At 38.2% G+C, this 23,020-nt stretch overlaps 1 protein-coding gene across 1 annotated transcript; it reads right to left on the reverse strand.

Annotated features, from left to right (window-relative positions):
- Positions 1-19,940: 19,940 nt before the first annotated feature.
- LOC106978629 (olfactory receptor 12D3) lies at positions 19,941-22,753 on the reverse strand. Its single transcript, XM_053221932.1, has one exon. It carries the CDS (start codon positions 21,585-21,587, stop codon positions 20,658-20,660), a length of 930 nt encoding a protein of 309 aa, XP_053077907.1. The 5' UTR covers positions 21,588-22,753; the 3' UTR covers positions 19,941-20,657.
- Positions 22,754-23,020: the final 267 nt, after the last annotated feature.

A 23,020-nucleotide genomic window follows, 5' to 3' on the forward strand; every position in this document is an offset into this window, starting at 1 on the left:
CTAGCCAAAGACACATAACTTAATTTATGTAAATATTTTTTTAAAGTTTTAATTAGATTCCAGTTAGTTAACATACAGTGTAATATCAGTTTCAGGTATAGAATTTAGTGATTCAACACTTCCATACAACACTCAGTGCTCATCCCAGCAAGTGCTCTCCTTAATCTCCATCACCTATTTCCTCCCACCCCCTACCTCCCCTCTGGAAACCACCAGTGTGTTCTCTATAGTTAAGAGTCTCTTTCTTGGTTTCTCTCTTTTTCCCACTTTGCTTGTTTCTTTTGTTTCTTAAATTCCAGATATGAGTGAAATCTTGTGGTATTTGGCTTTCTCTGAGTTTTTTCATTTAGCATAATATACTCCAGTTCCATCTACATTGTGGAAAAGATTTCATTCTTTTTCAACACCAAGTAATATTCCATTATATATCTAATGGAACACACACACACACACACACACACACACACACACACACAAACCATGTCTTTATCCATTCATCAGTCAATGGGCATTTGGGCTCTTTCCATAATTTGGCTGCAGTCGGTAGTGCTGCTATAAACATTGGGGTGCCTGTGCCCCTCAAACAGGCACTCCTATATCCTTTGGATAAATACCTAGTAGTGCAATTGCTGTGTTGTAGGATAGTTCTATTTTTAATTTTTTTGAGGAACCTCCACACTGTTCTCCAGAGTGGCTATATCAGTTTGCATTCCCATCAGCAGTGCAAAAGGGTTCCTCTTTCTCCACATCCTTGCTAACATCTGTTGTTGTTTGAGTTGTTAATTTTAGCCACTCTGACAGGTGTGAGGTGGTATCTCATCCTGGTTTTGATTTGTATTTCCATAATGAGTGATTTTGAGCATTTTTTTCATGTTTCTGTTAGCCATCTAGATGTCTTCTTTGGAAAAGTGTCTGTTCATGTCTTCTGCCCATTTCTTAACTGGATATTTATTTTTGGGATGTTGAGTTTGGTAAGTTCTTTATAGATTTTGTATACTAACCCTTTATCAGATTTGCTATTTGCAAATATCTTCTCCTATTCCGTCGGCTGCATTTTAGTTTTCATTGTTAATTTGCTGTGCAGAAGCTTTTTATCATGATGAGGTCCCAATAGTTAATGTTTACTTTTGTTTCCCTTGCCTCACAAGAACTATCTAATAAAGCTGCTGTGGCTGAGATCAAAGAAGTTACTGCCTATTTTCTCCTCCAAGATTTTGATGGTTTCCTCTCTCACATTAGGTCTTCCATCCATTTTGAATTTATTTTTGTGTATGGTGTAAAAAAAACTGGTCCATTTTTATTCCTTTTATACAAATCTTTCCTCATGCCAGTTCAAACAGTTTAATACTTTGTCCATAGAGTTCTATGTATCTCTAATAAATTAATTCTGTATGCTATATAGATTTTATTGCTAATATCAGTTGCATCTTCTCTCTACTATATCATTATCCAGAAATTTTGGTGAACTCTCTTCTTAGTCTATTGATTCTCTTTGATTTCTAGAGAGTTCATGGCACATATAAAGTCTCATCTCTTTTTCATCATTACATAACATGTTTCTGGATCTCGCCTGATAGGATGGACTAATATTGGCAAAGAAACAGCAATGGTAGTGGACATCCTAACCCTACAGGAAAGCATCTGTAGTTTCTCCATTACAGGTGATTGCTCTGGTTTGTTCACATATAACACTTAGTAACTGTGTGAAATTCCCTTTTATTATTACTTTGGTAGAGTTTTGGAGGCATAAACACATGCTGACCTTTATCAAATGCTTTTTGTGTGACAAGGAAAACAACTGTAACTTTTGTTCTTCGCAGGCTCCTGATGTGTTGCTTGACACTGACAGGTTCTAATGTTGAGCACAGATCCCCTCTGCTGAAGTATTACTCTCATAAGAAAGTGAGCCATCCTCTCTCTCCAGAGCAGCCAGAGGCCAGTGACTGACTGACCTAGGGTGGCAAAGGCTGGCTCCCTGCCTTGATGTGAAACTGATGCTACCATGAAATTTGTATGCAGATCTCCTCAGGGACAAGACCAATGCTTGCATCACCCTTGCTTAGCTTTCCTACTCTGCCTTGCCTCCCTCACTCCACTCCTGCTAAGAGCTCATGTCAGAATCTGCTTCTGGGAGCCTGACTGAAGATGGTGTATGGGAAGGAGCCAAGATGCGGAACAGCATGGAAGCTTTTTGTGTGTCTCGTGTCCGTGAAATACAGCCAGACCAACACTGAACCATCCTACACACCTAGAAAACTGCTTGCAGGATTAACACAACAATCTGCACAACCTGAACCACAGAATTCAGCAGTTATGCAGCGTGGAGAGCTGAACTTGAGGAGCGAGAAGCCACGAAAGGTAGGGAACTACTTTTGCAGGTGGAGAGAGGACGGAGACTGGGGGGTGGGAGAAGGAGCATACGGGAAAGGCACCCATCCCCGAAAACAGCTGGAGAGAAAGTGGAAAACTGGAAACAGCTGCAGGGACTAAACTAAAAAGGGACAAAGGAGAACGGAGAAATGAGAGGGTTTAAATTCCATTAAGACTGTAAACAAGGGGAGGACAAAGGAAGCAATTCCACAGCTCGATACCTGGAGGTGCTCTGGTGGGAAGGGCGAATCCCCAGGAACAGAGTGGGGTCCGGGAGGATATGGGGCCACACGGGGTAAAGCAGTTCCACTGCTGGAAGGACATTTGGTAGAGACTGTTGAAGCCAGCTGGTCCCAGCAGACCCCAGAAGGCGGCCACATTTGCTGGTGCTGGGGCAAGGTAGTTAAGGGTGAAGCCTGGTGCCTGATGTGTGTTGTGATTTTCCATAATCCCTGAAACACTGATGCTACACTGTCTCGTGAACATTTTCTGGGATGGGCTGGCACCTGGCTGCAGTCTCGGGGCACCGGCAACAATCCAGGGTGTACCCTGGGTGCAGCCAATATTTGGCCATTGCTCACTCAGCCATTGCTCAGTGAGACCCTCCCACAGAGGGGCAGAATGGGTTAAAGCCGCAGCCCTTCAGAAGTAAGGGGCTGGGGAAAATAGCCACATCTGAGACAAAACTTGGGAGAGAGGTACTACCTGGGGCCTGGTCACAGAGAGTGAAAAAGCGGGAAGTGTATGAGAGCTGAAGACAGAGGCTGGGTGCGCGATTGCCAATCAGGGAGAACAGACTGGGTAGCAGGGTGGCACCACTTTCACCACTCCCACACATGCGCATACACACCTACGGGCACTGCAACAATCCACCCCAGTGGTCTAGCAGGGCCATATAGTAGAAAGGAGAGCTGTTACACTGAGCCCTGCCCAACTGGGCCAACTTCACTCTTCAAGAACACAAGTCTCACTGCCGACTTAATTTATGGACTATAAAGAGCTACATAGACTGACTTCTAGGGGAAAAAGAAACAATTTCAGTCCTACTTCAATCTGTTAGCAGGTTCATCTATTCAATTTTCTTTTTTTTCTTTTTCTCTTTTACAATTCTTTTCTTTTTCTTCAATACAGAAAGAGAAAAAATTCATTTTTATTTTCAAATTTATTAAAAATATCTTTCTTTAATTTTATTACTATATTTTTTACTTTTGTGTAAATTTTTACAACTTCTACTTTACTTCCATCATTTTATTTTAGTCTACTTCAGTGTATTCACCTTTTCAAATTTTCAAACAATTTCCTTTTTTTCTTTTCCTTTCTTTTCCTTTTTTTCTCTTTTCCATTTCCTTTCTTTTTCGTGAATACAGTAAGAGAAAAACTTCATTTTTACTTTCAATTTCTATTAAAAATATTATTTAATTTTCATTACTATATTTTTTGCTTTTATGTAATTTTTTTGAAATTCTAATTTACTTCCGTCATTCTATTTTAGTCTACTACAATGTATTCACTTTTTTAAATTTTCAAACGATTTCTTTTTTATTTTTTATCTTTTTCTCTTTTTCGTTTATTTTATTTTTTACTAAATACAGAAAAAGAAAAATTCACATTTATTAACTTTATTTAAAATGTTTTCCTTTAATTTTTTCTACTATATTCTTTACTTTGTGTATATTTTTTCAAGTTCTATTTAATCCCCATAATCACATTTTAGTCTACTTCAGGGTATTCATTTTTTCAAATTCTCAAATGATTTTCTTTTGTTTTTTTCTCTGCCTCCGTTTTTTTTCTCTAATCTATGAAACCACTTTTACCACCCAGACCAAAACACACCTAGGTTCTAGCATCATCTATTCGATTTGTGTGTGTGTGTGTGTGTGTTTAATTTTTAATTTTAATATTTTTTATTTTAATTTCAATTTTTCTACCTCATTAATTCCTTTTCTCCCTTCAAAATGACAAAACGAAGGAATTCACCCCAAAAGAAAGAGCATGAAGAAACGACAGCCAGGGATTTAACCAACACAGACACAAGCAAGATGTCTGAACCAGAATTTAGAATCATGGTAATAAGAATACTAGCTGGAGTCGAAAATAGATTAGAATCCCTTTCTGCAGAGATAAAAGAAGTCAAAAATAGCCACAATGAAATTAAAAAATGCTATAACTGAGCTGCAATCACAGATGGATGCAGCGGCAGCAAGGATGGACGACGCAGAACAGAGAATCAGTGATATAGAGGACAAACTTACAGAGAATAATGGAGCAGAAAAAAAGAGGGAGATTAAGGCAAAAAGGCACGATTTAAGAATTAGAAAAATCAGTGATTCATTAAAAAGGAACAACATCAGAATCATAGGGGTCCCAGAGGAGGAAGAGAGAGAAATAGGGGTAGAAGGGTTATGTGAGCAAATCATAGCAGAAAACTTTCCTAACCTGGGGAAAGACACAGACATCAAAATCCAGGAAGCACAGAGGACCCCCATTAGATTCAACAAAAACCGACATCAACAAGGCATATCTTAGTCAAGTTCACAAAATACTCGGGCAAGGATAGAATCATGAAAGCAGCAAGGGAAAAAAAATCACCTAATCTACAAGGGAAGACAGATCAGGTTTGCAGCAGACCTATCCACAGAAATTCAGCAGGCCAGAAAGGAGTGGCGGAATATACTCAGTGTGCTGAATCAGAAAAATATGCAGCCAAGAATTCTTTATCCAGCAAGGCTGTCATTTAAAATAGAAGGAGAGATTAAAAGTTTCCCAGACAAACAAAAATTAAAGGAGTTTGTGACCACTAAACCAGCCCTGCAAGGAATTTTAAGGGGGGATTTCTGAGGGGAGAAAAGATGAAAAAAAAATATATATGTACATATATACATATACATAAATAAATAAATATCAAAAGCAACAAAAGATTAGAAAGGACCAGAAAACACCACCAGAAACTCCAACTCTACAAGCATCATAATGGCAATAAATTCATATCTTTCAGTACTCACTCTAAACATCAATGGACTCAATCCTCCAATCAAAAGACATACGGTAACAGAATGGATAAGAAAACAAGATCCATCTATATGCTGTTAACAAGAGACCCACTTTAGACCTAAAGACACCTTCAGATTGAAAATAAGGGGATGAGGAACCATATATCATGCTAATGGTCAACAAAAGAGAGCTGGAGTAGCCATACTTATAGCAGACAATCTAGACTTTAAAATAAAGACCATATGAAGAGATGCAGAAGGGCATTATATCATAATCAAGGGGTCTATAGACCAAGAAGACCTAACAATTGTAAGCATTTCTGTGCCAAATGTGGCAGCACCCAAATATATAAATCAATTAATCACAAACATAAAGAAACTCATTGATAGTAATACCATTATAGAAGGAGACTTCAACACCCCACTCACAACAATGGACACATCATCTAATCAAAAAATCAACAAGGAAACAATGGCTTTGAATGACACACTGGACTTCACAGATATATTCAGAACATTTCATCCTAAAGCAGCAGAATATACATTCTTCTCCAGTGCACATGGAACGTTCTCCAGAATAGACAACGTAGTGGGACACAAATCAGCCCTAAGTAAGTACAAAAAGATCGAGATCATACCGTGCATATTTTCAAACCACAACGCTATGAAACTCAAAATCAACCACAAGAAAAAATTTGGAAAGGTAGGAAATACTTGGAGACTGAAGACTATCCCACTAAAGAATGAATGGGCTAACCAAGCAGTTAAAGAGGAAATGAAAAAGTATATGGAAGTCAATGAAAACAATAACACCACAACCCAAAACCTCTGGGATGCAGCAAAGGCGGTCATAAGAGGAAAGTATATACCAATCCAGGCCTTCCTAAAGAAGGAAGAGAGATCTCAGATACACAACCTAACCTTATGCCTTAAGGAGCTGGAAAAAGAACAAATAGAACCGAAACCAGCAGAAGACAGGAAATAATACACATTCAAGCAGAAATTAATGCTATCGAAACTAAAAAAACAGTAGAACAGATCAAAGAAACCAGAAGCTGGTTCTTTGAAAGAATTGACAAAATTGATAAACCACTAGCCAGTTTGATCAAGAAGAAAAAGGAAAGGACCCAAATAAATAAAATCAAGAATGAAAGAGGAGAAATCACAAACAACACAACAGAAATAAAAACAATAATAAGAGAATATTATGAGCAATTATATGCCAATGAAATGGGCAATCTGGAAGAAATGGACAAATTCCTAGAAACATATACACTACCAAAACTGAAACAGGAAGAAATAGAAAATTTGAACAGACCCATAAACAGTAAGGAAATCGAATTAGTAATATAAAATCTACCAAAAAAAAACAAGAGTCCAGGGCCAGATGGCTTTCCAGGGGAATTCTACCAAACATTTAAGGAAGAGTTAACACCTATTCTCTTGAAGGTGTACCAAAAAAATAGAAATGGAAGGAAAACTTCCAAACTCTTTCTGTGAAGCTAGCATTACCTTGATTCCAAAACCAGACAGAGACCCCACTAAAAAGGAGAACTATAGACCAATTTCCCTGATGAACATGGATGCAAAAATCCTCAACAAGATATTAGCCAACCAGATCCAACAATACATTAAAAAAATTATTCACCATGACCAAGAGGGATTTATACCTGGGATGCAGGGCTGGTTTAATATCCACAAAACAATTAACGAGATTCATCACATCAAAAAGAAAGGACAAGAACCCTATGCTCCTCTCAATAGATGCAGAGAAAGCATTTGACAAAATACAGCACCCTTGCTTGATAAAAACCCTCAAGAAAGTAGGGATAGAAGGATCATACCTCGAGATCATAAAAGCCATATATGAACGACCCAACGCTAATATCATCCTCAATGGGGAAAAACTGAGAGCTTTCCCCCTAAGGTCAGAACAAGACAGGGATGTCCACTCTCACCACTGATATTCAACATAGTATTGGAAGTCTTAGCCTCTGCAATCAGACAACACAAAGAAATAAAAGGCATCCAAATCAGCCAGGAGGAAGTCAAATTTTCACTCTTTGCAGATGACATGATAACTCTATATGGAAAACCCTAAGATCCCACCAAAAAAAAAAAAAACCTGCTAGAATTGGTTCATGAATTCAGCAAAGTTTCAGGATGTAAAATCAATGCATAGAAATCGGTTGCATTCCTATACATCAACAATGAAGTGATAGAAAGAGAAATCAAGGAATCGATCCCATTTACATGCACCAAAACCCACAAAATACCTAGGAATAAATCTAACCAAAGAGGTGAAAAATCTATACACTGAAAACTATAGAAAGCTTATGAAAGAAATGGAAGAAGACACAAAACAATGGAAAAACATTCCATGCTCCTGGGTAGGAAGAACAAATAATATTAAAATGTTGATACTACCCAAAGCAATCTACACATTCAACGCAATCACTATCAAAGTAACACCAGCATTCTTCACAGAGCTAGAACAAATAATCCTAAAATTTGTATGGAACCAGAAAAGACCCCAAATAGTCAAAGCAATCTGGGGGGGAAAAAAAAAAAACAACAAAGCAGGAGGCATCACAATCCCAGACTTTAAGCTATACTAAAAAGCTATAATCATCAAGACAGTATGGTACTGGCACAAGAACAGACACTCAGATCTATGGAACAGAATAGAGAACCCAGAAATGGACCCACAAACGTATGACCAACTAACCTTTGACAAAGCAGGAAAGAATATCCAATGGAATAAAGACAATCTCTTCAGCAAGTGGTGCTGGGAAAGCTGGACAGTGACATGCAGAAGAATGAACCTGGACCACTTTCTTACACCATACACACACACAAAAAATTCAAAATAGATGAAAGACCTCAATGTAAGACAAGAAGCCATCCAAATCCTCAAGGAGAAAGCAGGCAAAAACCTCTTTGATCTTGGCTGCAGCAACTTACCAAATATGTCTCCAGAAGCAAGTGAAACAAAAACAAAAATGAACTATTGGGACCTCATGAAAATCACAAGTTTCTGCACAGCAAAGGAAACAGTCAGCAAAACTAAAAGTCACCTGACAGAATGGGAGAAAATATTGGCAAATGACATATCAGATAAAGGGTTAGTATCCAAAGTCTATAAAGAACCTACCAAACTCAACACCAAAAAAACAAATAATCCAGTGAAGAAATGGGCAAAAGACATGAATAGACACTTCTCCAAGGAAGACATCCAGATGGCCAACGGACACAGGAAAAGATGCTCTACGTCACTCATCATCAGGGAAATACAAATCAAAACCACAATGCGATACCACCGCACACCTGTCAGAATGGCTAACATTAACAACTCAGGCAACAACAGATGTTGGTGAGGATGCAGAGAAAGAGGATCTCTTTTGCACTGTTGGTGGCAATGCAAGCTGGTGCAGCCACTCTGGAAAACAGTATGGAGGTTCCTCAAAAAACTAAAAATAGAAGTACCCTTCGACCCAGCGATTACAGTACTAGGCATTTATCTACGGGATACAGGTGTGCTGTTTTGAAGGGACACATGCATCCCAATGTTCACAGCAGCATTATCAACAATAGCCAAAGTATGGAAAGAGCCCAAATGTCCAAATGTCCATTGATGGATGAATGGATAAAGAAAATGTGGTATATGTATACAATGGAGTATTACTCAACAATCAAAAAGAATGAAATCTTGCCATTTGCAACTGTGTGGATAGAACTGGAGGGTATTATGCTAAGTGAAATTAGTCAGAGAAAGATAAAAATCATGACTTCACTCACATGAGGACTTTAAGAGACAAAACAGATGAACATAAGGGAAGGGAAACAAAAATAATATAAAAACAGGGAGGGGGACAAAACAGAAGAGACACAAATATGGAGAACAAACTGATGGTTGCTGGAGGGGTTATGGGAGGGGGGGTGGGCTAAATGGGTAAGGGGTATTAAGGTATCTACTCCTGAAATCATTGTTTCACTATATGCTAACTAATTTGGATGCAAATTTTAAAAACATTAAATTAAATTAAAAATAATAATAATAAATAAACATTAAAAAAATAGATGGTGTATGGTATGTGCTGGAAGGTTGGCTTGAGCATGCACACCCTGAATGTATTACTCATGACCTTGAAAATGTAGACATCCTGACCTCTCTCTATAGTCCCGTGAAGCAGGTTGTGCAGTACTGCTGTTCAGCATTCAAGGTCAGGGTCTGCAAGTGTGTCCAGCCCAGAGGGTCTCCTTTGTAACCATGAGTGAATGAGTGGCCAGCCTTGATCCCCTGGGGGTGCTGGTCATGTGAGGAGAGGACAATCTACAGATGGCTGCTGGGCTAAGCTGCTATGCTATAAAAGTTTGCTGTACGTAGATCCCAGCAGCCTGATGTTTTGTCCAGCCAGCTACTCCTGAACTTCCTGCACAAAAGTTCCCCCAATACACCTGGGTCTCTTCACTGAGTTTTTTCTTTGGCTTCACCAGACCATCTCCTGCCCTAAGTACAGAGTCTGCTGGGATGCAGTTAAACATGATAACATTCTATATCCAAGACTAAGAACAAATTCCAGAAATCTCATCCTTATCCTGTGGTTTGACAATTAGCACAAAGTCCCCTGATCCAAGTCAATGTGATCTTGTGTCAATATGATCCAAGTCAATACCTAGGGCCTCTTGGTCTCATGAGCCCACTGTGTTCTTCTCCTCAAGTATCATTTGGCATTAGTGTAGACCACAATGTTAACACAGCATGTCTCTTTGGGCAGAGGCTGATCTTTGTTACTGGAGGAGCAAAGGACAATACAAAGAAGATAGAAGTCACAGCTCCTGCCCTTGGAAAGTTTGAACAGTAATGAGCAGACACAGCAGAAAGCAGCATCATCTATGAAAAACATAGGCAATACTAAAGTGCAATTATATAGACACAGAAAAATGTCTGATTTGATTAAAGTGACTTAAGTCAGGCATCTCTGCATAGAGTTTGTTAACTTACATTTAAGGGCTAACCATGGATATGTAGGCTGAAAGTCTAGAAATTTTCACTTTCATGGAATTGATATTCAGTTAAATGATTTTTGGTGATCCAACCACTTTCCCATCACAACTCATCCTATGCATTACTTTGGCCCTGATTAACATAAAATGTCCTTCTACAAATTAATACATTTAGAAAATAATTAAAGAATCATATAATTTGCCACACAGCATATAACTGGCTCTAACACCCAGTGAGGACTTGAGGATCCTGGCAGCTGGCCACATGAGCCCAGAGATGGCTGAGCTGTGGCTGACACATCTTTATTGCAGCTGGCTGATTCCCAGGCAGTCAGCTAAGCTGTACTCGGATTTTTGATCCCTAGAAATCTTGAGGTAATAACCATTTCTTATTTCAAGCTGCTAAATTTTAGGGTAACTTGTTAGTCATGAGTATAACTAATAAAAGTAACATTCAAATCTTTTTTTTTAATTTGAAAAATCTACAATTGAAGGAAGCCATGTTAACCCAGAAAAATTAGTACAGATATAGTTGGCAACTTATGTAATATATATTGTCCATATTTACAAAGTGCATAATTAAGGAACAGTTTGTATGGAAGGTACATGCTCAGCTGTGCCCTAAATGCTTCATAAGAAAATCAACAAATTCAGGGGCACCTGGGTGGCTCAGTCCAGCATCAACTCTTGGTTTAGGCTCAGGTCATGATGTCATGGTTCATGGGATCGAGCCCCATGTCGGGCTCTGCACTAACAGTGTGGAGCCTGCTTGGGATTCTCTCTCTCCTTCTCTCTGTCCCTCCCCTGCTTGTGCTCTCTCTCTTTCTCTCTCTCTCAAAATACATAAATAAATGTAATTTTTTTTTGAAAAAGCAAAGAGAAAAAAATTACACAAAAGAATGTTGTTAGTCTCAAATGGAAGTAAAAGCTGGAGAATTATATAAAAGCCAGTAGTATAAATATTTAAGGCATCTAAGTTCACGGGGAAGATAATGCCAAAAGAAACCGTGGGTAGCTGAGGAAGGAGCCATGTCTCAGACTCTCGCATTCTCTCTCTCTCTCTCTCTCTCTCTCCGCCCGTCTCAAAAATAAATAAACATTAAAAAATTGTAAACATGTAGCTAGTGGATAAGCTTGGAACATGAAATTGTAGACTTAATAATACGTGGCCATTTGTATTACCACAAATATTATTTTTTTTATTTTTTATTTTTTCCCACACAAATTTTTATTTTCAGATATCACAAAAGTACTGAGACTTCGAATTGAATCTATACAAATTGGGGGGAAGGTGACATCATTAAATATTTCAATGCATAATATGGTTTATCTCTCCATTTTTATCTTTTTAATTTACTCTCAATAATATTTTAGACCTTTTCCCCCTAGATTTTCAAATAATTTTTGAATAATTGCTTACCTAATCTTTAAAAATGTTGTGTTTTTTTTAATTTTAATTCACTCGTTAGGATCTTCGTATAATGTAGAACAGAAGTATTGTTAGCAGAAATCCTTCCCTTTCAACATGTCACTATCAAAAACCATGTATTCTGTGGGTATTATGTAGAGATTTTCTATCAGTTTAGGGAGATTCTCTCTTAGTCCTAGATTTCCATGAATTGTGTTTTTTTATAATGAATAAACATTGGATTTAGCGCATGCTTTTTCTATGCATATCAGTATATATTATATTTCTTTCTTTTGTGTCCATATAATATATCACACTGATGGAGTTCTACTATTAAATCAACTTTAAATACCTGAAGGAAGGCAATGTTAGCTACAATGTGTATTTTCACTGGAATCGATGTGATCCTATTTTGTTCAGGATTTTCACTTTGATGTTCCTGGTTGATATAGGCCTGCAAGTTCTATTTCTTGTACTATTATTGATGGTTTTTACATGAATGTTCTAGTAGCTTCATTGAATGCTTAACAGATACTTCTTACTTTTTCTATTTTATGGAAGACTTGGTAAGATTGGCATAATTTTATTTTATTTTTTATGGAATTTGCCAATAAAACCATCTAATAAAACCATCCAGGAAAACCACCTGATTTTTCTTATAGGAAAGTTACAATTACAGAGTGAATTCATCCAAAGCTCTATGATGAATGCATGACTCCAGCTTTTTTTATTCTTGTGTCAACTTTGGTAAGTTAGGTTGTTTTTTTATGCAAATTTTCTAAAGAGTTGACATAAAGTTGTTCATAACAGTGCCTTATATTTTTCAATTGGGGGAAAAGAGCAATTATAATTTGGAAATGACATAAATTTGTTTTTTTTTTAATTTTTAATGTTTATTTTTGAGAGAGAGAGACAGACAGAGCATGAGTTGGGGAGGGACAGGCAGAGAGGGAGACACACAGAATCTGAGGCAGGCTCCAGGCTCTGAGCTATCAGCGCAGAGCCCAAAGCAAAGCTCAAACTCATGGACCATGAGATCATGACAAGCTGAGTTCGGACACTTAACCAACTGAGCCACCCAGGAGCCCCTAAATTTCAGTTTCTTGTTGTTCAGTGCAGATGATGCTAGCACAACATGGGGTAGGCACACCAGACAAGCTTAAAAATCACCAGTAGTGATAAATGCACACTGACATGTAAAGAAACCACTATACAAAAATTTTGACATTCGTTTTTTCCTCAGATCCTAAACTACATTTGTTTCATTTATTTTTAGTGAACCAGATATGAAATTTTATACTAACAAATTAACTCATTTGAATAAGTTTTTTTTTCATTTTCAAATAAAACTGCCCAACAAGGCACAATTGCTAAATGTGGGCATGACTGTTAGTGGGAATGAAAATTGGTGCAGCCACTCTGGAAAACAGTGTGGACGTTCCTCAAAAAATTAAAAATAGACCTACCCTATGACCCAGCAATAACACTGCTAGGAATTTACCCAAGGGATACAGGAGTACTGATGCATAGAGGCACTTGTACCCCAATGTTTATAGCAGCACTCTCAACAATAGCCAAATTATGGAAAGAGCCTAAATGTCCATCAACTGATGAATGGATAAAGAAATTGTGGTTTATATACACAATGGAGTACTACGTGGCAATGAGAAAGAATGAAATATGGCCCTTTGTAGCAACATGGATGGAACTGGAGAGTGTTATGCTAAGTAAAATAAGCCATACAGAGAAAGACAGATACCATATGGTTTCACTCTTATGTGGATCCTGAGAAACTTAACAGAAACCCATGGGGGAGGGGAAGAAAAAAAAAAGAGATTAGAGTGGAAGAGAGCCAAAGCATAAGAGACTCTTAAAAACTGAGAACAAACTGAGGGCTGATGGGGGGTGGGAGGGAGAGGAGGGTGGGTGATGGGTATTGAGGAGGGCACCTTTTGGGATGAGCACTGGGTGTTGTATGGAAACCAATTTGACAATAAATTTCATATATTGAAAATAAATAAATAAATAAATTTGGGCATGAAAAACGAGCCAGCTCAACGGTGTAATATTTATTGGCAAACATGATTTTAAAGAGTCCACTACATGCTTTCTTATATTTAAAGCTGTGTAAGACTCATTGTAGCTTGATCAGTTGGGGACAGGGCACCAGTCAAATAATTCATGAAGCTAGCTTGTGTGTTTGGAATGAAATTATTTTGTAAGACGTAAGTAAAAGATTGAATTTTATCCTAATGGGAAGGAGAATGAGTTGAAAACACTTTATTTCCAAACCACCATCTCTATTAATTCTTCATTACAGACTTCTGCATTTCCATAAGTCTCTGCCTGTGTGATGATTCCACCATCTTCTTCCAGCAGTAACACTTCCCCTAAGCTTGTCAGTGTGAGATGTGACTCTGCCTTGGTGCCGTCTAACCATTATCGGCCTTGTTGAAAAACTCAGAGTTACCTGGGGATCTGCCTTCACACTCTGTATCTTTCATTTTTATAATCATCATGGTAAAATTTCTGGCAAATCAGTGGTACATTGATTTCTTTCATTACGCCTTGTATTTCTTCTGGGTGCCAACTGAGAGAAGGTAGGAAAGCCCCCACTTCCTTTGTTGTAACAACACTGTCGCCATTTTTGAGAGATGGATTCTTCTGTTTGGTCACAGATCAGCCGCCATATGTGCAGAGGAAAGACAAGGGGTCAGACAAGTTCAGGGGGTTGAGTACCTGTGGGTATCCCCCTGCTACTGCTGGGCACACCATTGCCACCCTGGAAGCAACCTGCATGTTCCTTATGTGAGCAGAAGCATTCTTCATTCCTGATATTGATTATCCTGACTTCCCTCACTATCACTGATCAATCTTGCCATGGATTGTAAATTTTATTAGCTTTTTTTAAAAATTTGAGTACAGTTGATATGCAATGTTCCATTATTGTGAGGTGCACAGCATGGTGATTGACAGGCTCACACATGATGCTGTGTCCACCACCTGTCTCCAGATATCACTGTTAGAGCATCACGCACACATTCCCTACCCTGTGCCTTTTACCCTGTGACTTATTCATTCCTAACTGGATGTCTGAAAAAACCAACACTTCACTTTAATTGTTAGTATTTTTATTCTTATATTCATTCTTTTAAATTTTCTACCTTCTTTAGGTTTGTTTTCCTCTTCCTGTCTAACACATTGAGATGGATATTTACATCATATATTTTCAGTTTTTCCTCAATTCTAATATATGTATGTAAGGCTATAAATTCCTCATGAGCACACCCATAACAGAATCCAGTAACTTGAAATGTCATTTATCTCTCATTCCAAAATGTTTCCTAATTTCCAATGCAATATTATATTAACCCATGCATTGTTTAGAAATGTAGTCCTTAATTCCCAAATAAATATTTTATTTTTGTTGTTGATGACTAACTTGACATATTGAATGCCGTCAATTCTCTGAGTTTGTTAAAACTTTTAATGGTCCAATGTATAGTCAATTTTTACAAATATTCCACGTGCCTTTTGAAAAACACATACTCTGAATCATTGAATTTAATGTCCTATGATGATCATGATGAACTCATCTGTAATTATAGTTCAAATTTTAATCTTTACTCGTTTTAGTCTGCTTGTCTTAACAGTTAATGAGTGAAATGTAACATTTTCACCATGTAATTGTAAATGTATGTATATTTGATATTGGTGTTGTAGATTGTTTATATATTTTGAGGCCACTTAAAAACAGGAGCATACAACTTTAGAATTGTTTCATTTTACAGATGAATCAATATACATTGATTTTTAGTGATCCTCTTTATCCCTGGGCATGAATCAAGGTTATCCAGAGAATCAGAACAGAGCGTGTGTGTGTGTGTGTGTGTGTGTGTGTGTGTGTGTGTGTGTATGTGTGTGTGTTATTATTTTATATGTCTCTATCATCTATCCTATCACCTATCTACCCATCTATCATCTATCTATTGATAATCTATCACTATCTATTATCTATCTATTGATAATCTATCACCTCTATAACTATCATCTATCTATCCATCAAGAAATTTTTCATAAGGAATTGGCCAGCATCATTATGGAGGCCATTAAGTCCACAACCTGCACCCAGTTCAAGTCTGACAGCCAGCAGTTTGCACTGATGTCCCCATTCAGTGGCTCTCAGGCAGGAGAAGTCTCTTGCTTAGGAAGAGTCAGCCTTTTGTTCTTTTCAGCTGGTTACATGAGGCCCACCCACATTACAGATGTCAGTCTACTTTACAAGTCTACCAATTTAAATGTGAATCTCATACAAAAACACCTTCATAGAAACATCCAGCATATTTGGATATTTTGCCAGCTATCTGAGAAAACCATGGCCCAGTCAAGTTGACACATAAAAATAACCATCACATTCTGATAATACCATTCATCCTAAAAATTGTGTTCTGCTATAAATATAGATATACAACCTTTCCTTTTGTTAATATTTGCATGATATAACTTTCATTGTCTTTTACATTTAGCTTTTCTGCACCTTTCTGTTTGGGATGATGTAGCTCTTGTAAGCAACATCGACTTGTCAGGGATTTTTTCCTACCAGCCTGACACTCTGGCCTTTTAACTGAAGTACGTCATCCATTTAAGTTTAAAGTAAGAACTGGTATTTGGGAGTTTAAATCTACTATCTCATTTTGTACTTTCTTTCTGTCCCTTGTCCTATGTCCTTTTCTTTCCTTTGTTCCTCTCTTTTTATAGACTTTGAATTATTTACGACCTTTATCAATTTAGAAGCTATACATTCTTTACCTGGTCATTGGTGGTTATGCCTTAAACAAAAAAATCGCATCCTTGGTTGATAAAACTCAGTTGTTAGTTGATATTTTACCCCCCCTCCAGCACAATACTTTGGGACCTTCTAATTCCACTTACTTTCTCCCAACAGGAGAAGTCTATTGCTGTAACGGATATTAATTCTATAAGTAATTCAACCTTCACAGCATACTACCTTTACTATTATTTTATGCAGTACATATTCATTTAGATTTACCAATATATTTAAATTCTTGATTCTCTCATCCTACTTAGAAACCATCCACTTGTGATCATTTTCCGCCCTGTTTGCTACTAGTGAGATGTCAACTTGTATTTATCTGAAATTGTCTTTATTTAACTTTCATTTTTGAGAATACTGCATTATGTAGAAAATTCTAGGATTCTAGTTCTTTTTTTTCACCCACTGAAGGTATTATTTTACTCTCTTAAAAATAATCTAGTCTGTTGTTACTGTTGAAAAAAATCATCTTTCAATCTTCCTATGGTTCTTTTGGAGTTTATTGTTCTTGTTTTTAAGTTTTCTTTTGCCACACTCTTCTTCAATCTCAAGATAATATGTTTGTGTATAGAATTTATTATTTGTCATGCCTGGGTTTACTTGGGCTTTTTAAGAACTGATTAATGTTTTCCAGTTTGGAATATTTTTAAGTTTATTTATTTTTGAGACAGAGAGAGAGAGACACAGAATCCAAAGCAGGATCCAGGCTCTGAGTTGTCAACATGAGTCTGGCACGGGGCTTGAACTCACAAAAACTATGAGATCATGATCTGAACAGAAGTTGGACACTTAACAAACTGAGCCACCCAGGTACCTCCAGTTTGGCATATTTTTAACCACCACCTTCAAATTTTGCTTAAGGCATGTTCTTTGTTCTGTGTGCAGTACGTTCTTTGCGCTTTGTTCTTGGTGACATCCAGTTCCTTGAGTTTTGCTATAGGCATGTCTAATCTGCTATTAAATCCATCTGCTCAGCTCCTAATTTGAGTTCTTAAAATTTTCCGTTCTGGAATTTCTAGTGTTTCTTGTCGTTGTGGTTATTTGTTTGTTTTCCAAATCTGAAATTTTATTTTTTATGGTTTCTAATTCCCTGAATTACTAAATTCTGGAAATGTTCTCCATGAACATTGTATGTTTTTCATATAGTCTGTGGGAGTACAGAGGACAGGAGAGATAAAGTAGGGCAAGAGCAGTGCGTGCTGAATGCAGCACGTGCTGAACACAGTAACTGCTCAACCAAGGGAACACAAGACGTGCTGGAAGAAGCAGAAGGGTTTTTCTTTCCAGGATGAAATGCTCAGGTTACTAAGGAAGGTTGAGTCCACCTTTACCCCTTACTTTGCCCCCTGCATTCTTCGTGAGTTTGCCAATGTATATGCATAGACACTCACATAGTTAAGTCATGGTATGTCTCACATGATTTATTAACTTATGTTTCTCCTTTCATTTCCACATACTATTGTTCACTCCCCAATAAATACAAGAGAGCTACCCAGCCCTCTCTTGCTTAAGGAAGTTTTTCTTGGTGCAGTCCCTCCAGCCTCTCATCATTTCAAACCATCTGGACTCTGAGTAATGCTTTCAGTCTTGTGTCGCACCAAGCAGCGTGACAATAGTCTGTGGCCAGTTGTTCAATAAATACTAATAACTGAGGTTAGGTTTCTGTTGTCCATTTTCATGCTGATTGTTTTCATTTTTTCTTATCTACTCATACATCTACTTATCCCTGATTTCTTTTTGTTAGTGGGCAGTATGATGACATCACTTTCCAATAATACACTATCAGGTATTCACCTGAATATTGAAGTCCTAGTCTGATCTGAGGATATTATATTTTGTCGAATGCATTTTCTTTATTCACTGACATGAACATACAGTTTTAAACCTTCATTCTGTTAATGTGGTGCATCACATTTACTGATTTGTGTATTTTGAACCACGCTTTCAATCCAGGGATTGATCCCACTTAATAATGCTGTATGATCCTTTACAAATGCTGTTGAATCCCATTTTCTAGTATTTTACTGAGGAAATCCCTGTATTTATCAGGGATATTGGCCTGTAACTTGTTTGGCTTTGGTTGAGGTTAATGCTTGCCCGTGAAATGAGTTTTGAAGTGTTCCCTTCTCTTAGAATAATTTGAGGAGGAATGACTTAATTCTTATTTAAGTGTTTGATAGAAATCTGTAGAGCTGATTGATCTTTTGGGGGAGGGCTTTTAACCCTGCTGTAATCTCCTTACTCATCATTGATCTGTTCAGATTAGGGTGTGTGTTTTTAGGAATTTTTTCATTTTTTTCTAAGCTATCCAAAGTGAACAACTGTTCATAAGTCTCTGTGTATTTTTGTGGTATCAAGCTTGTCTCCCCTTTAATTTGTACTTGTATTTATTTGAATCTTCTCTTTCTTGGTTTATCTAGGTAAAGGATTGTCAACTTTTGGTTACATTTTCAAAAACCCAAAGTTGTTTTGATGACTTTTATGTTCTCTTGTTAGTGTCTGTCATTTACAGCTGACCTTGGACAACATGGGGCTTAGGAGCACAAACATGTAAATTTTGACTACCCCAAAACTTAACTGAGCAAACTATATAGGAAAGCATAGGAATAATTTTACCTGCTTCATCCCATTACACATCCAGAGCAGCTTGATGCTAAGAAGGATCACCTCAGAGACATTTCACCACTTGGGGAAAAAAGAAGAACCCCCAGGAATCTGTCCTGTGTCCCCCCTTTGGCCCATCCATCATTGGAGCTGCACTGCCATCTGCTACTGCTCTGTACATTTCTGATAAGCTGTTAATATCCAACATGGACAAAGAACTCAGAGAACTGGAGATCCTATGATCCATTTTCCATTACCATCAACCCACACAAGTCAGATGCCCTTCATTTTCATTTCAACCTTGCTGCCTGGTACAGCATCTTGTGATGGATACTCTGTTAATTACATATCTAAAGAAATGTGGTGTTTCTACCCACTAAGAATTGGTTAGTTATAATAGCTCAATATCAACATACACCCTTCTTCCATCTTTTCAGTCTAATCAGGACCTCAGTGGATTGTATGATGCCCATCTGCATTCGTGGGGGTGGGGGAGGGGGGCTTCTTGGCTCAGCTTCTCAGTTTACCAGTTCAGACACTTATCTCTTTCAGAAGCACCCTCACACAGACACACCCAGAAATAACATTCTACCAGCTCTCTGGGCATCCCTTAGCCCAGTCAGGTTGACACATAAAAATAACCATCACAATGTTCAAAGTGTACAGTGCCAACCAAAGAAGGTTGTTTGGCCATGGTATCCTTTTTATTAAGGTTCTGTTATACAGGTGTGACTGACAGAATCACTGGCCACGTAGCTGAGCTCAGCCTCCAGCCTCCTTCCTCTCTGGAAGTCAGGTTTGTATCACCATGACTCAAAGCTGCAAACCTCTAGCCATATGGTTGGTGTTTCTGGCAGGACCAGCCCCATCCTGAAGCTGTCTTGGGGCCCATGTAAGGTCATCTTATGAGCATAACCCCAGGTGTGATCCAAGTGGTTTATGAATAACAAAGACACTGTGCCACTTGGGGAATTCTGAGAGTTTTAGAAGCTCTATTTCAGAAACTCAGGACAGAGAGCACATAAATTCTTTATTATATCATATGTGCCCATCCCATTTGCTCCTCATCCTTCCTACCTCCTTTTAGTTCTCAATCCCATACTATTATCCTTACATGTTTACTTACGGGTTTGCTTGTTGGGTGGTCCCCATTACACTAAACTGATTTTCACAAGACTGTGGAGTTTTTCTCACTCCTGTATTTTCTGCCCCTACTACATTGTCTGATATAACATACGCTCAATGACCATTTCTTAAATAAATCAGTGAATAAATACTGCACCAAGAATGATTATACATAAATAAGTGCAGAACACAGTGACAAGTGCTACAAATCCCTGAGAGAAAAACAAACCAAGTAGACCATTCACCACAACGAAGGGATGACTCTTAATGGACATCAGACATCCACCCTGTTAGTCCCAGAGATGCTCCTGGCAGTCTTTCAACAAAACTTCCTCCTGAAGATCTTCTTCAGAGCCAACCACACTTCCTTATTCCTAAGAGTGTATATCAGTGGGTTCAGCACTGGGGTGACTGCACTGTATATAACAGCCACCAACCAATCCTGAACCATGGAAGTGGCTGAGGCTGGACGGATGTATGTGAAGCCCACAGGCCCATAGAAAAGACACAGCACCATGAGGTGCGAAGCACACGTGGACAGAGCCTTGTGAAGTGTGCTGCAGGACTGATGCTCAAACAGAAGGAAACCAACGACATAGAGGTAGGAGAGAAGAGTCAGGAAGAAGGCACCCATGGAAATCCCACCTGTGATGATGGAAATAAGCCATTGATTGACCTGCGTGTCACCACAGGCCAGTTCCAGGAGAGGCTTCACATCGCAGAAGAAGTGGTGGAGTTTCAGAGAGTGGCAGAAGTTCAGGCGTGCAGTCAGGACAGAATGCATCAGAGCATAAAGGAAGCTGGTGAGCCAGGCTACAGCAGCCAAGAGGACACACACCTGGTGGTTCATGAGCATGGCATAGTGAAGTGGGTAGCAGATGGCCACGAATCGGTCAAAGCCCATAATGGCCAGCAAGACAGCCTCAGAACAGCCCAGAAAGTGGAAGAAGTGTAGCTGAGTGATGCAGCCTAGGAAAGATATGACCCTGCGAGTGGACAAGAGGGTTAGAAGCAGCTTGGGCAGTGTCACTGAAGAATAGCAGATGTCCAGACAAGAAAGGTTTCCCAGGAAAAAATACATGGGGGAGTGGAGTTTGGGCTCCAAAATAATGATCACCAATATAGCTCCATTTCCAACCAAGCTTATCAAGTAAATGATTAAGAAAAGCACAAAGAAGAAAGGCTGCAGATCCTGAACACTGGTCAGGCCAAGTAAGAGAAACTCACTCACTGTAGTGATGCTCTCCATTGCCTGGGGAGCAAATGTAACAATAACAGCGAGTTAATTTTTCTGAATTTTTAATTTTACATGATGGATGTTAAGTAAGGCAAGATTACTATTTGGAAGATCCTAGGAGTGAGCTACAATGTAAAGAATATTTAGAAGCAGTAAAGCTAAATTTACTTACAATAAAATTGAAGATTAACATACCTCATAAATTCATATGTAGTAAAATGACATTAGATTAATAAAAGCAACTATAAAGAGAACTTTTTAAAGTAGGAGATGTGGGACATGACCATAACCTCACAAATATATTAGAATCCAAGGTTGGGCAAATTTAAGACACACAAGTAAGGGGAATTGTTGAGCTTATAATTCCAGGTTCTGGAAGCAATGCAGATATAGCCTTGTGAGGATTTTTTCCCTCTTCTTCTAAGATACATAAAAGCCCCAGGAAACCAGCACCCTCCTGGCCACCCAAACCTTCAGTAAAATTAAGAGATGCAAAGCCCAGAAACTTCAAATATTGTGTAAGGCGAGGATAAAAACACACAATTAGGATCAGTAATCACAAGATTGCAGCCTGGCAGTGGGGCTGTTGATGTAGTTGAGAAAAACTGGAAATAGTGAGAAGTCCTAACAGTGGGAGAACTTTGAATATACCCCAAATATTTTAGCCCCAAAAGAAAAGTGCTCCACATTTAGCAGGAATTTCTACAAGGGAAAAAAATTAGAAGAAGGCAAAGCATAAACCCTGAGGAAGAGAGAAAAGGCACAGGAAGTATAAGAACAAAGAAACCCTTGCTGTTTGTAAAATAAAATAATCACCACCCTGTCAACTGAAAAGTGGGCCCTTGACCTAAGGAATTGGAAAAACTTATACTTACCCACCCACACTGAGAGTCTCCTGCTGATTACTGGTCCAAAATATCATAGTCCAATGTAAGCTCCCAACTTCAAAAGGTGACAGAACTAGTGAAGACAGTCAAATCCACCACAGAATAAGAAGCTTTAACATACCTCTCTGTATGCAGACAGAAGAATTAGCCAACAAGTCAGTAAGAATATAAACATCTGAACAACATCATTTACAAGTTTGATTAACATATATAGAACACTTAACCCAACAAGAAAGAATTTACACACACACACGCAGAGAAAACACAAACTGAGAGAATTCATCACTACACTAAATATACCCTAAAAGAAGTTCTTGAGGAAGAAGTAAGGGATACTAGACAGAGGAATGGAAATGCAGAAAGAGACTGAGAACTGCAGAATGGGTGCACATCTGGGCACACACAAGGGAAAACAGACTCCAGACAGGTGAGAAATACTATATAAAGCAAGAGTGATTATGACCTGTGGATGTTCAAACTGTATAGAGTACAATGCATGAATGAAAAACAAGAAAATAATTCAAATTATTTTCACACATAACATTTAAAAAATCAAGC

This window comes from Acinonyx jubatus, chromosome B2, assembly GCF_027475565.1.
Source record: "Acinonyx jubatus isolate Ajub_Pintada_27869175 chromosome B2, VMU_Ajub_asm_v1.0, whole genome shotgun sequence".
Classification (NCBI taxonomy): domain Eukaryota; kingdom Metazoa; phylum Chordata; class Mammalia; order Carnivora; family Felidae; genus Acinonyx; species Acinonyx jubatus.

Excerpts from the sequence above, each read along its gene's own strand:
- LOC106978629 (XM_053221932.1), bottom strand. The coding sequence starts at position 21,587 with ATGGAGAGCATCACTACAGTGAGTGAGTTTCTCTTACTTGGCCTGACC.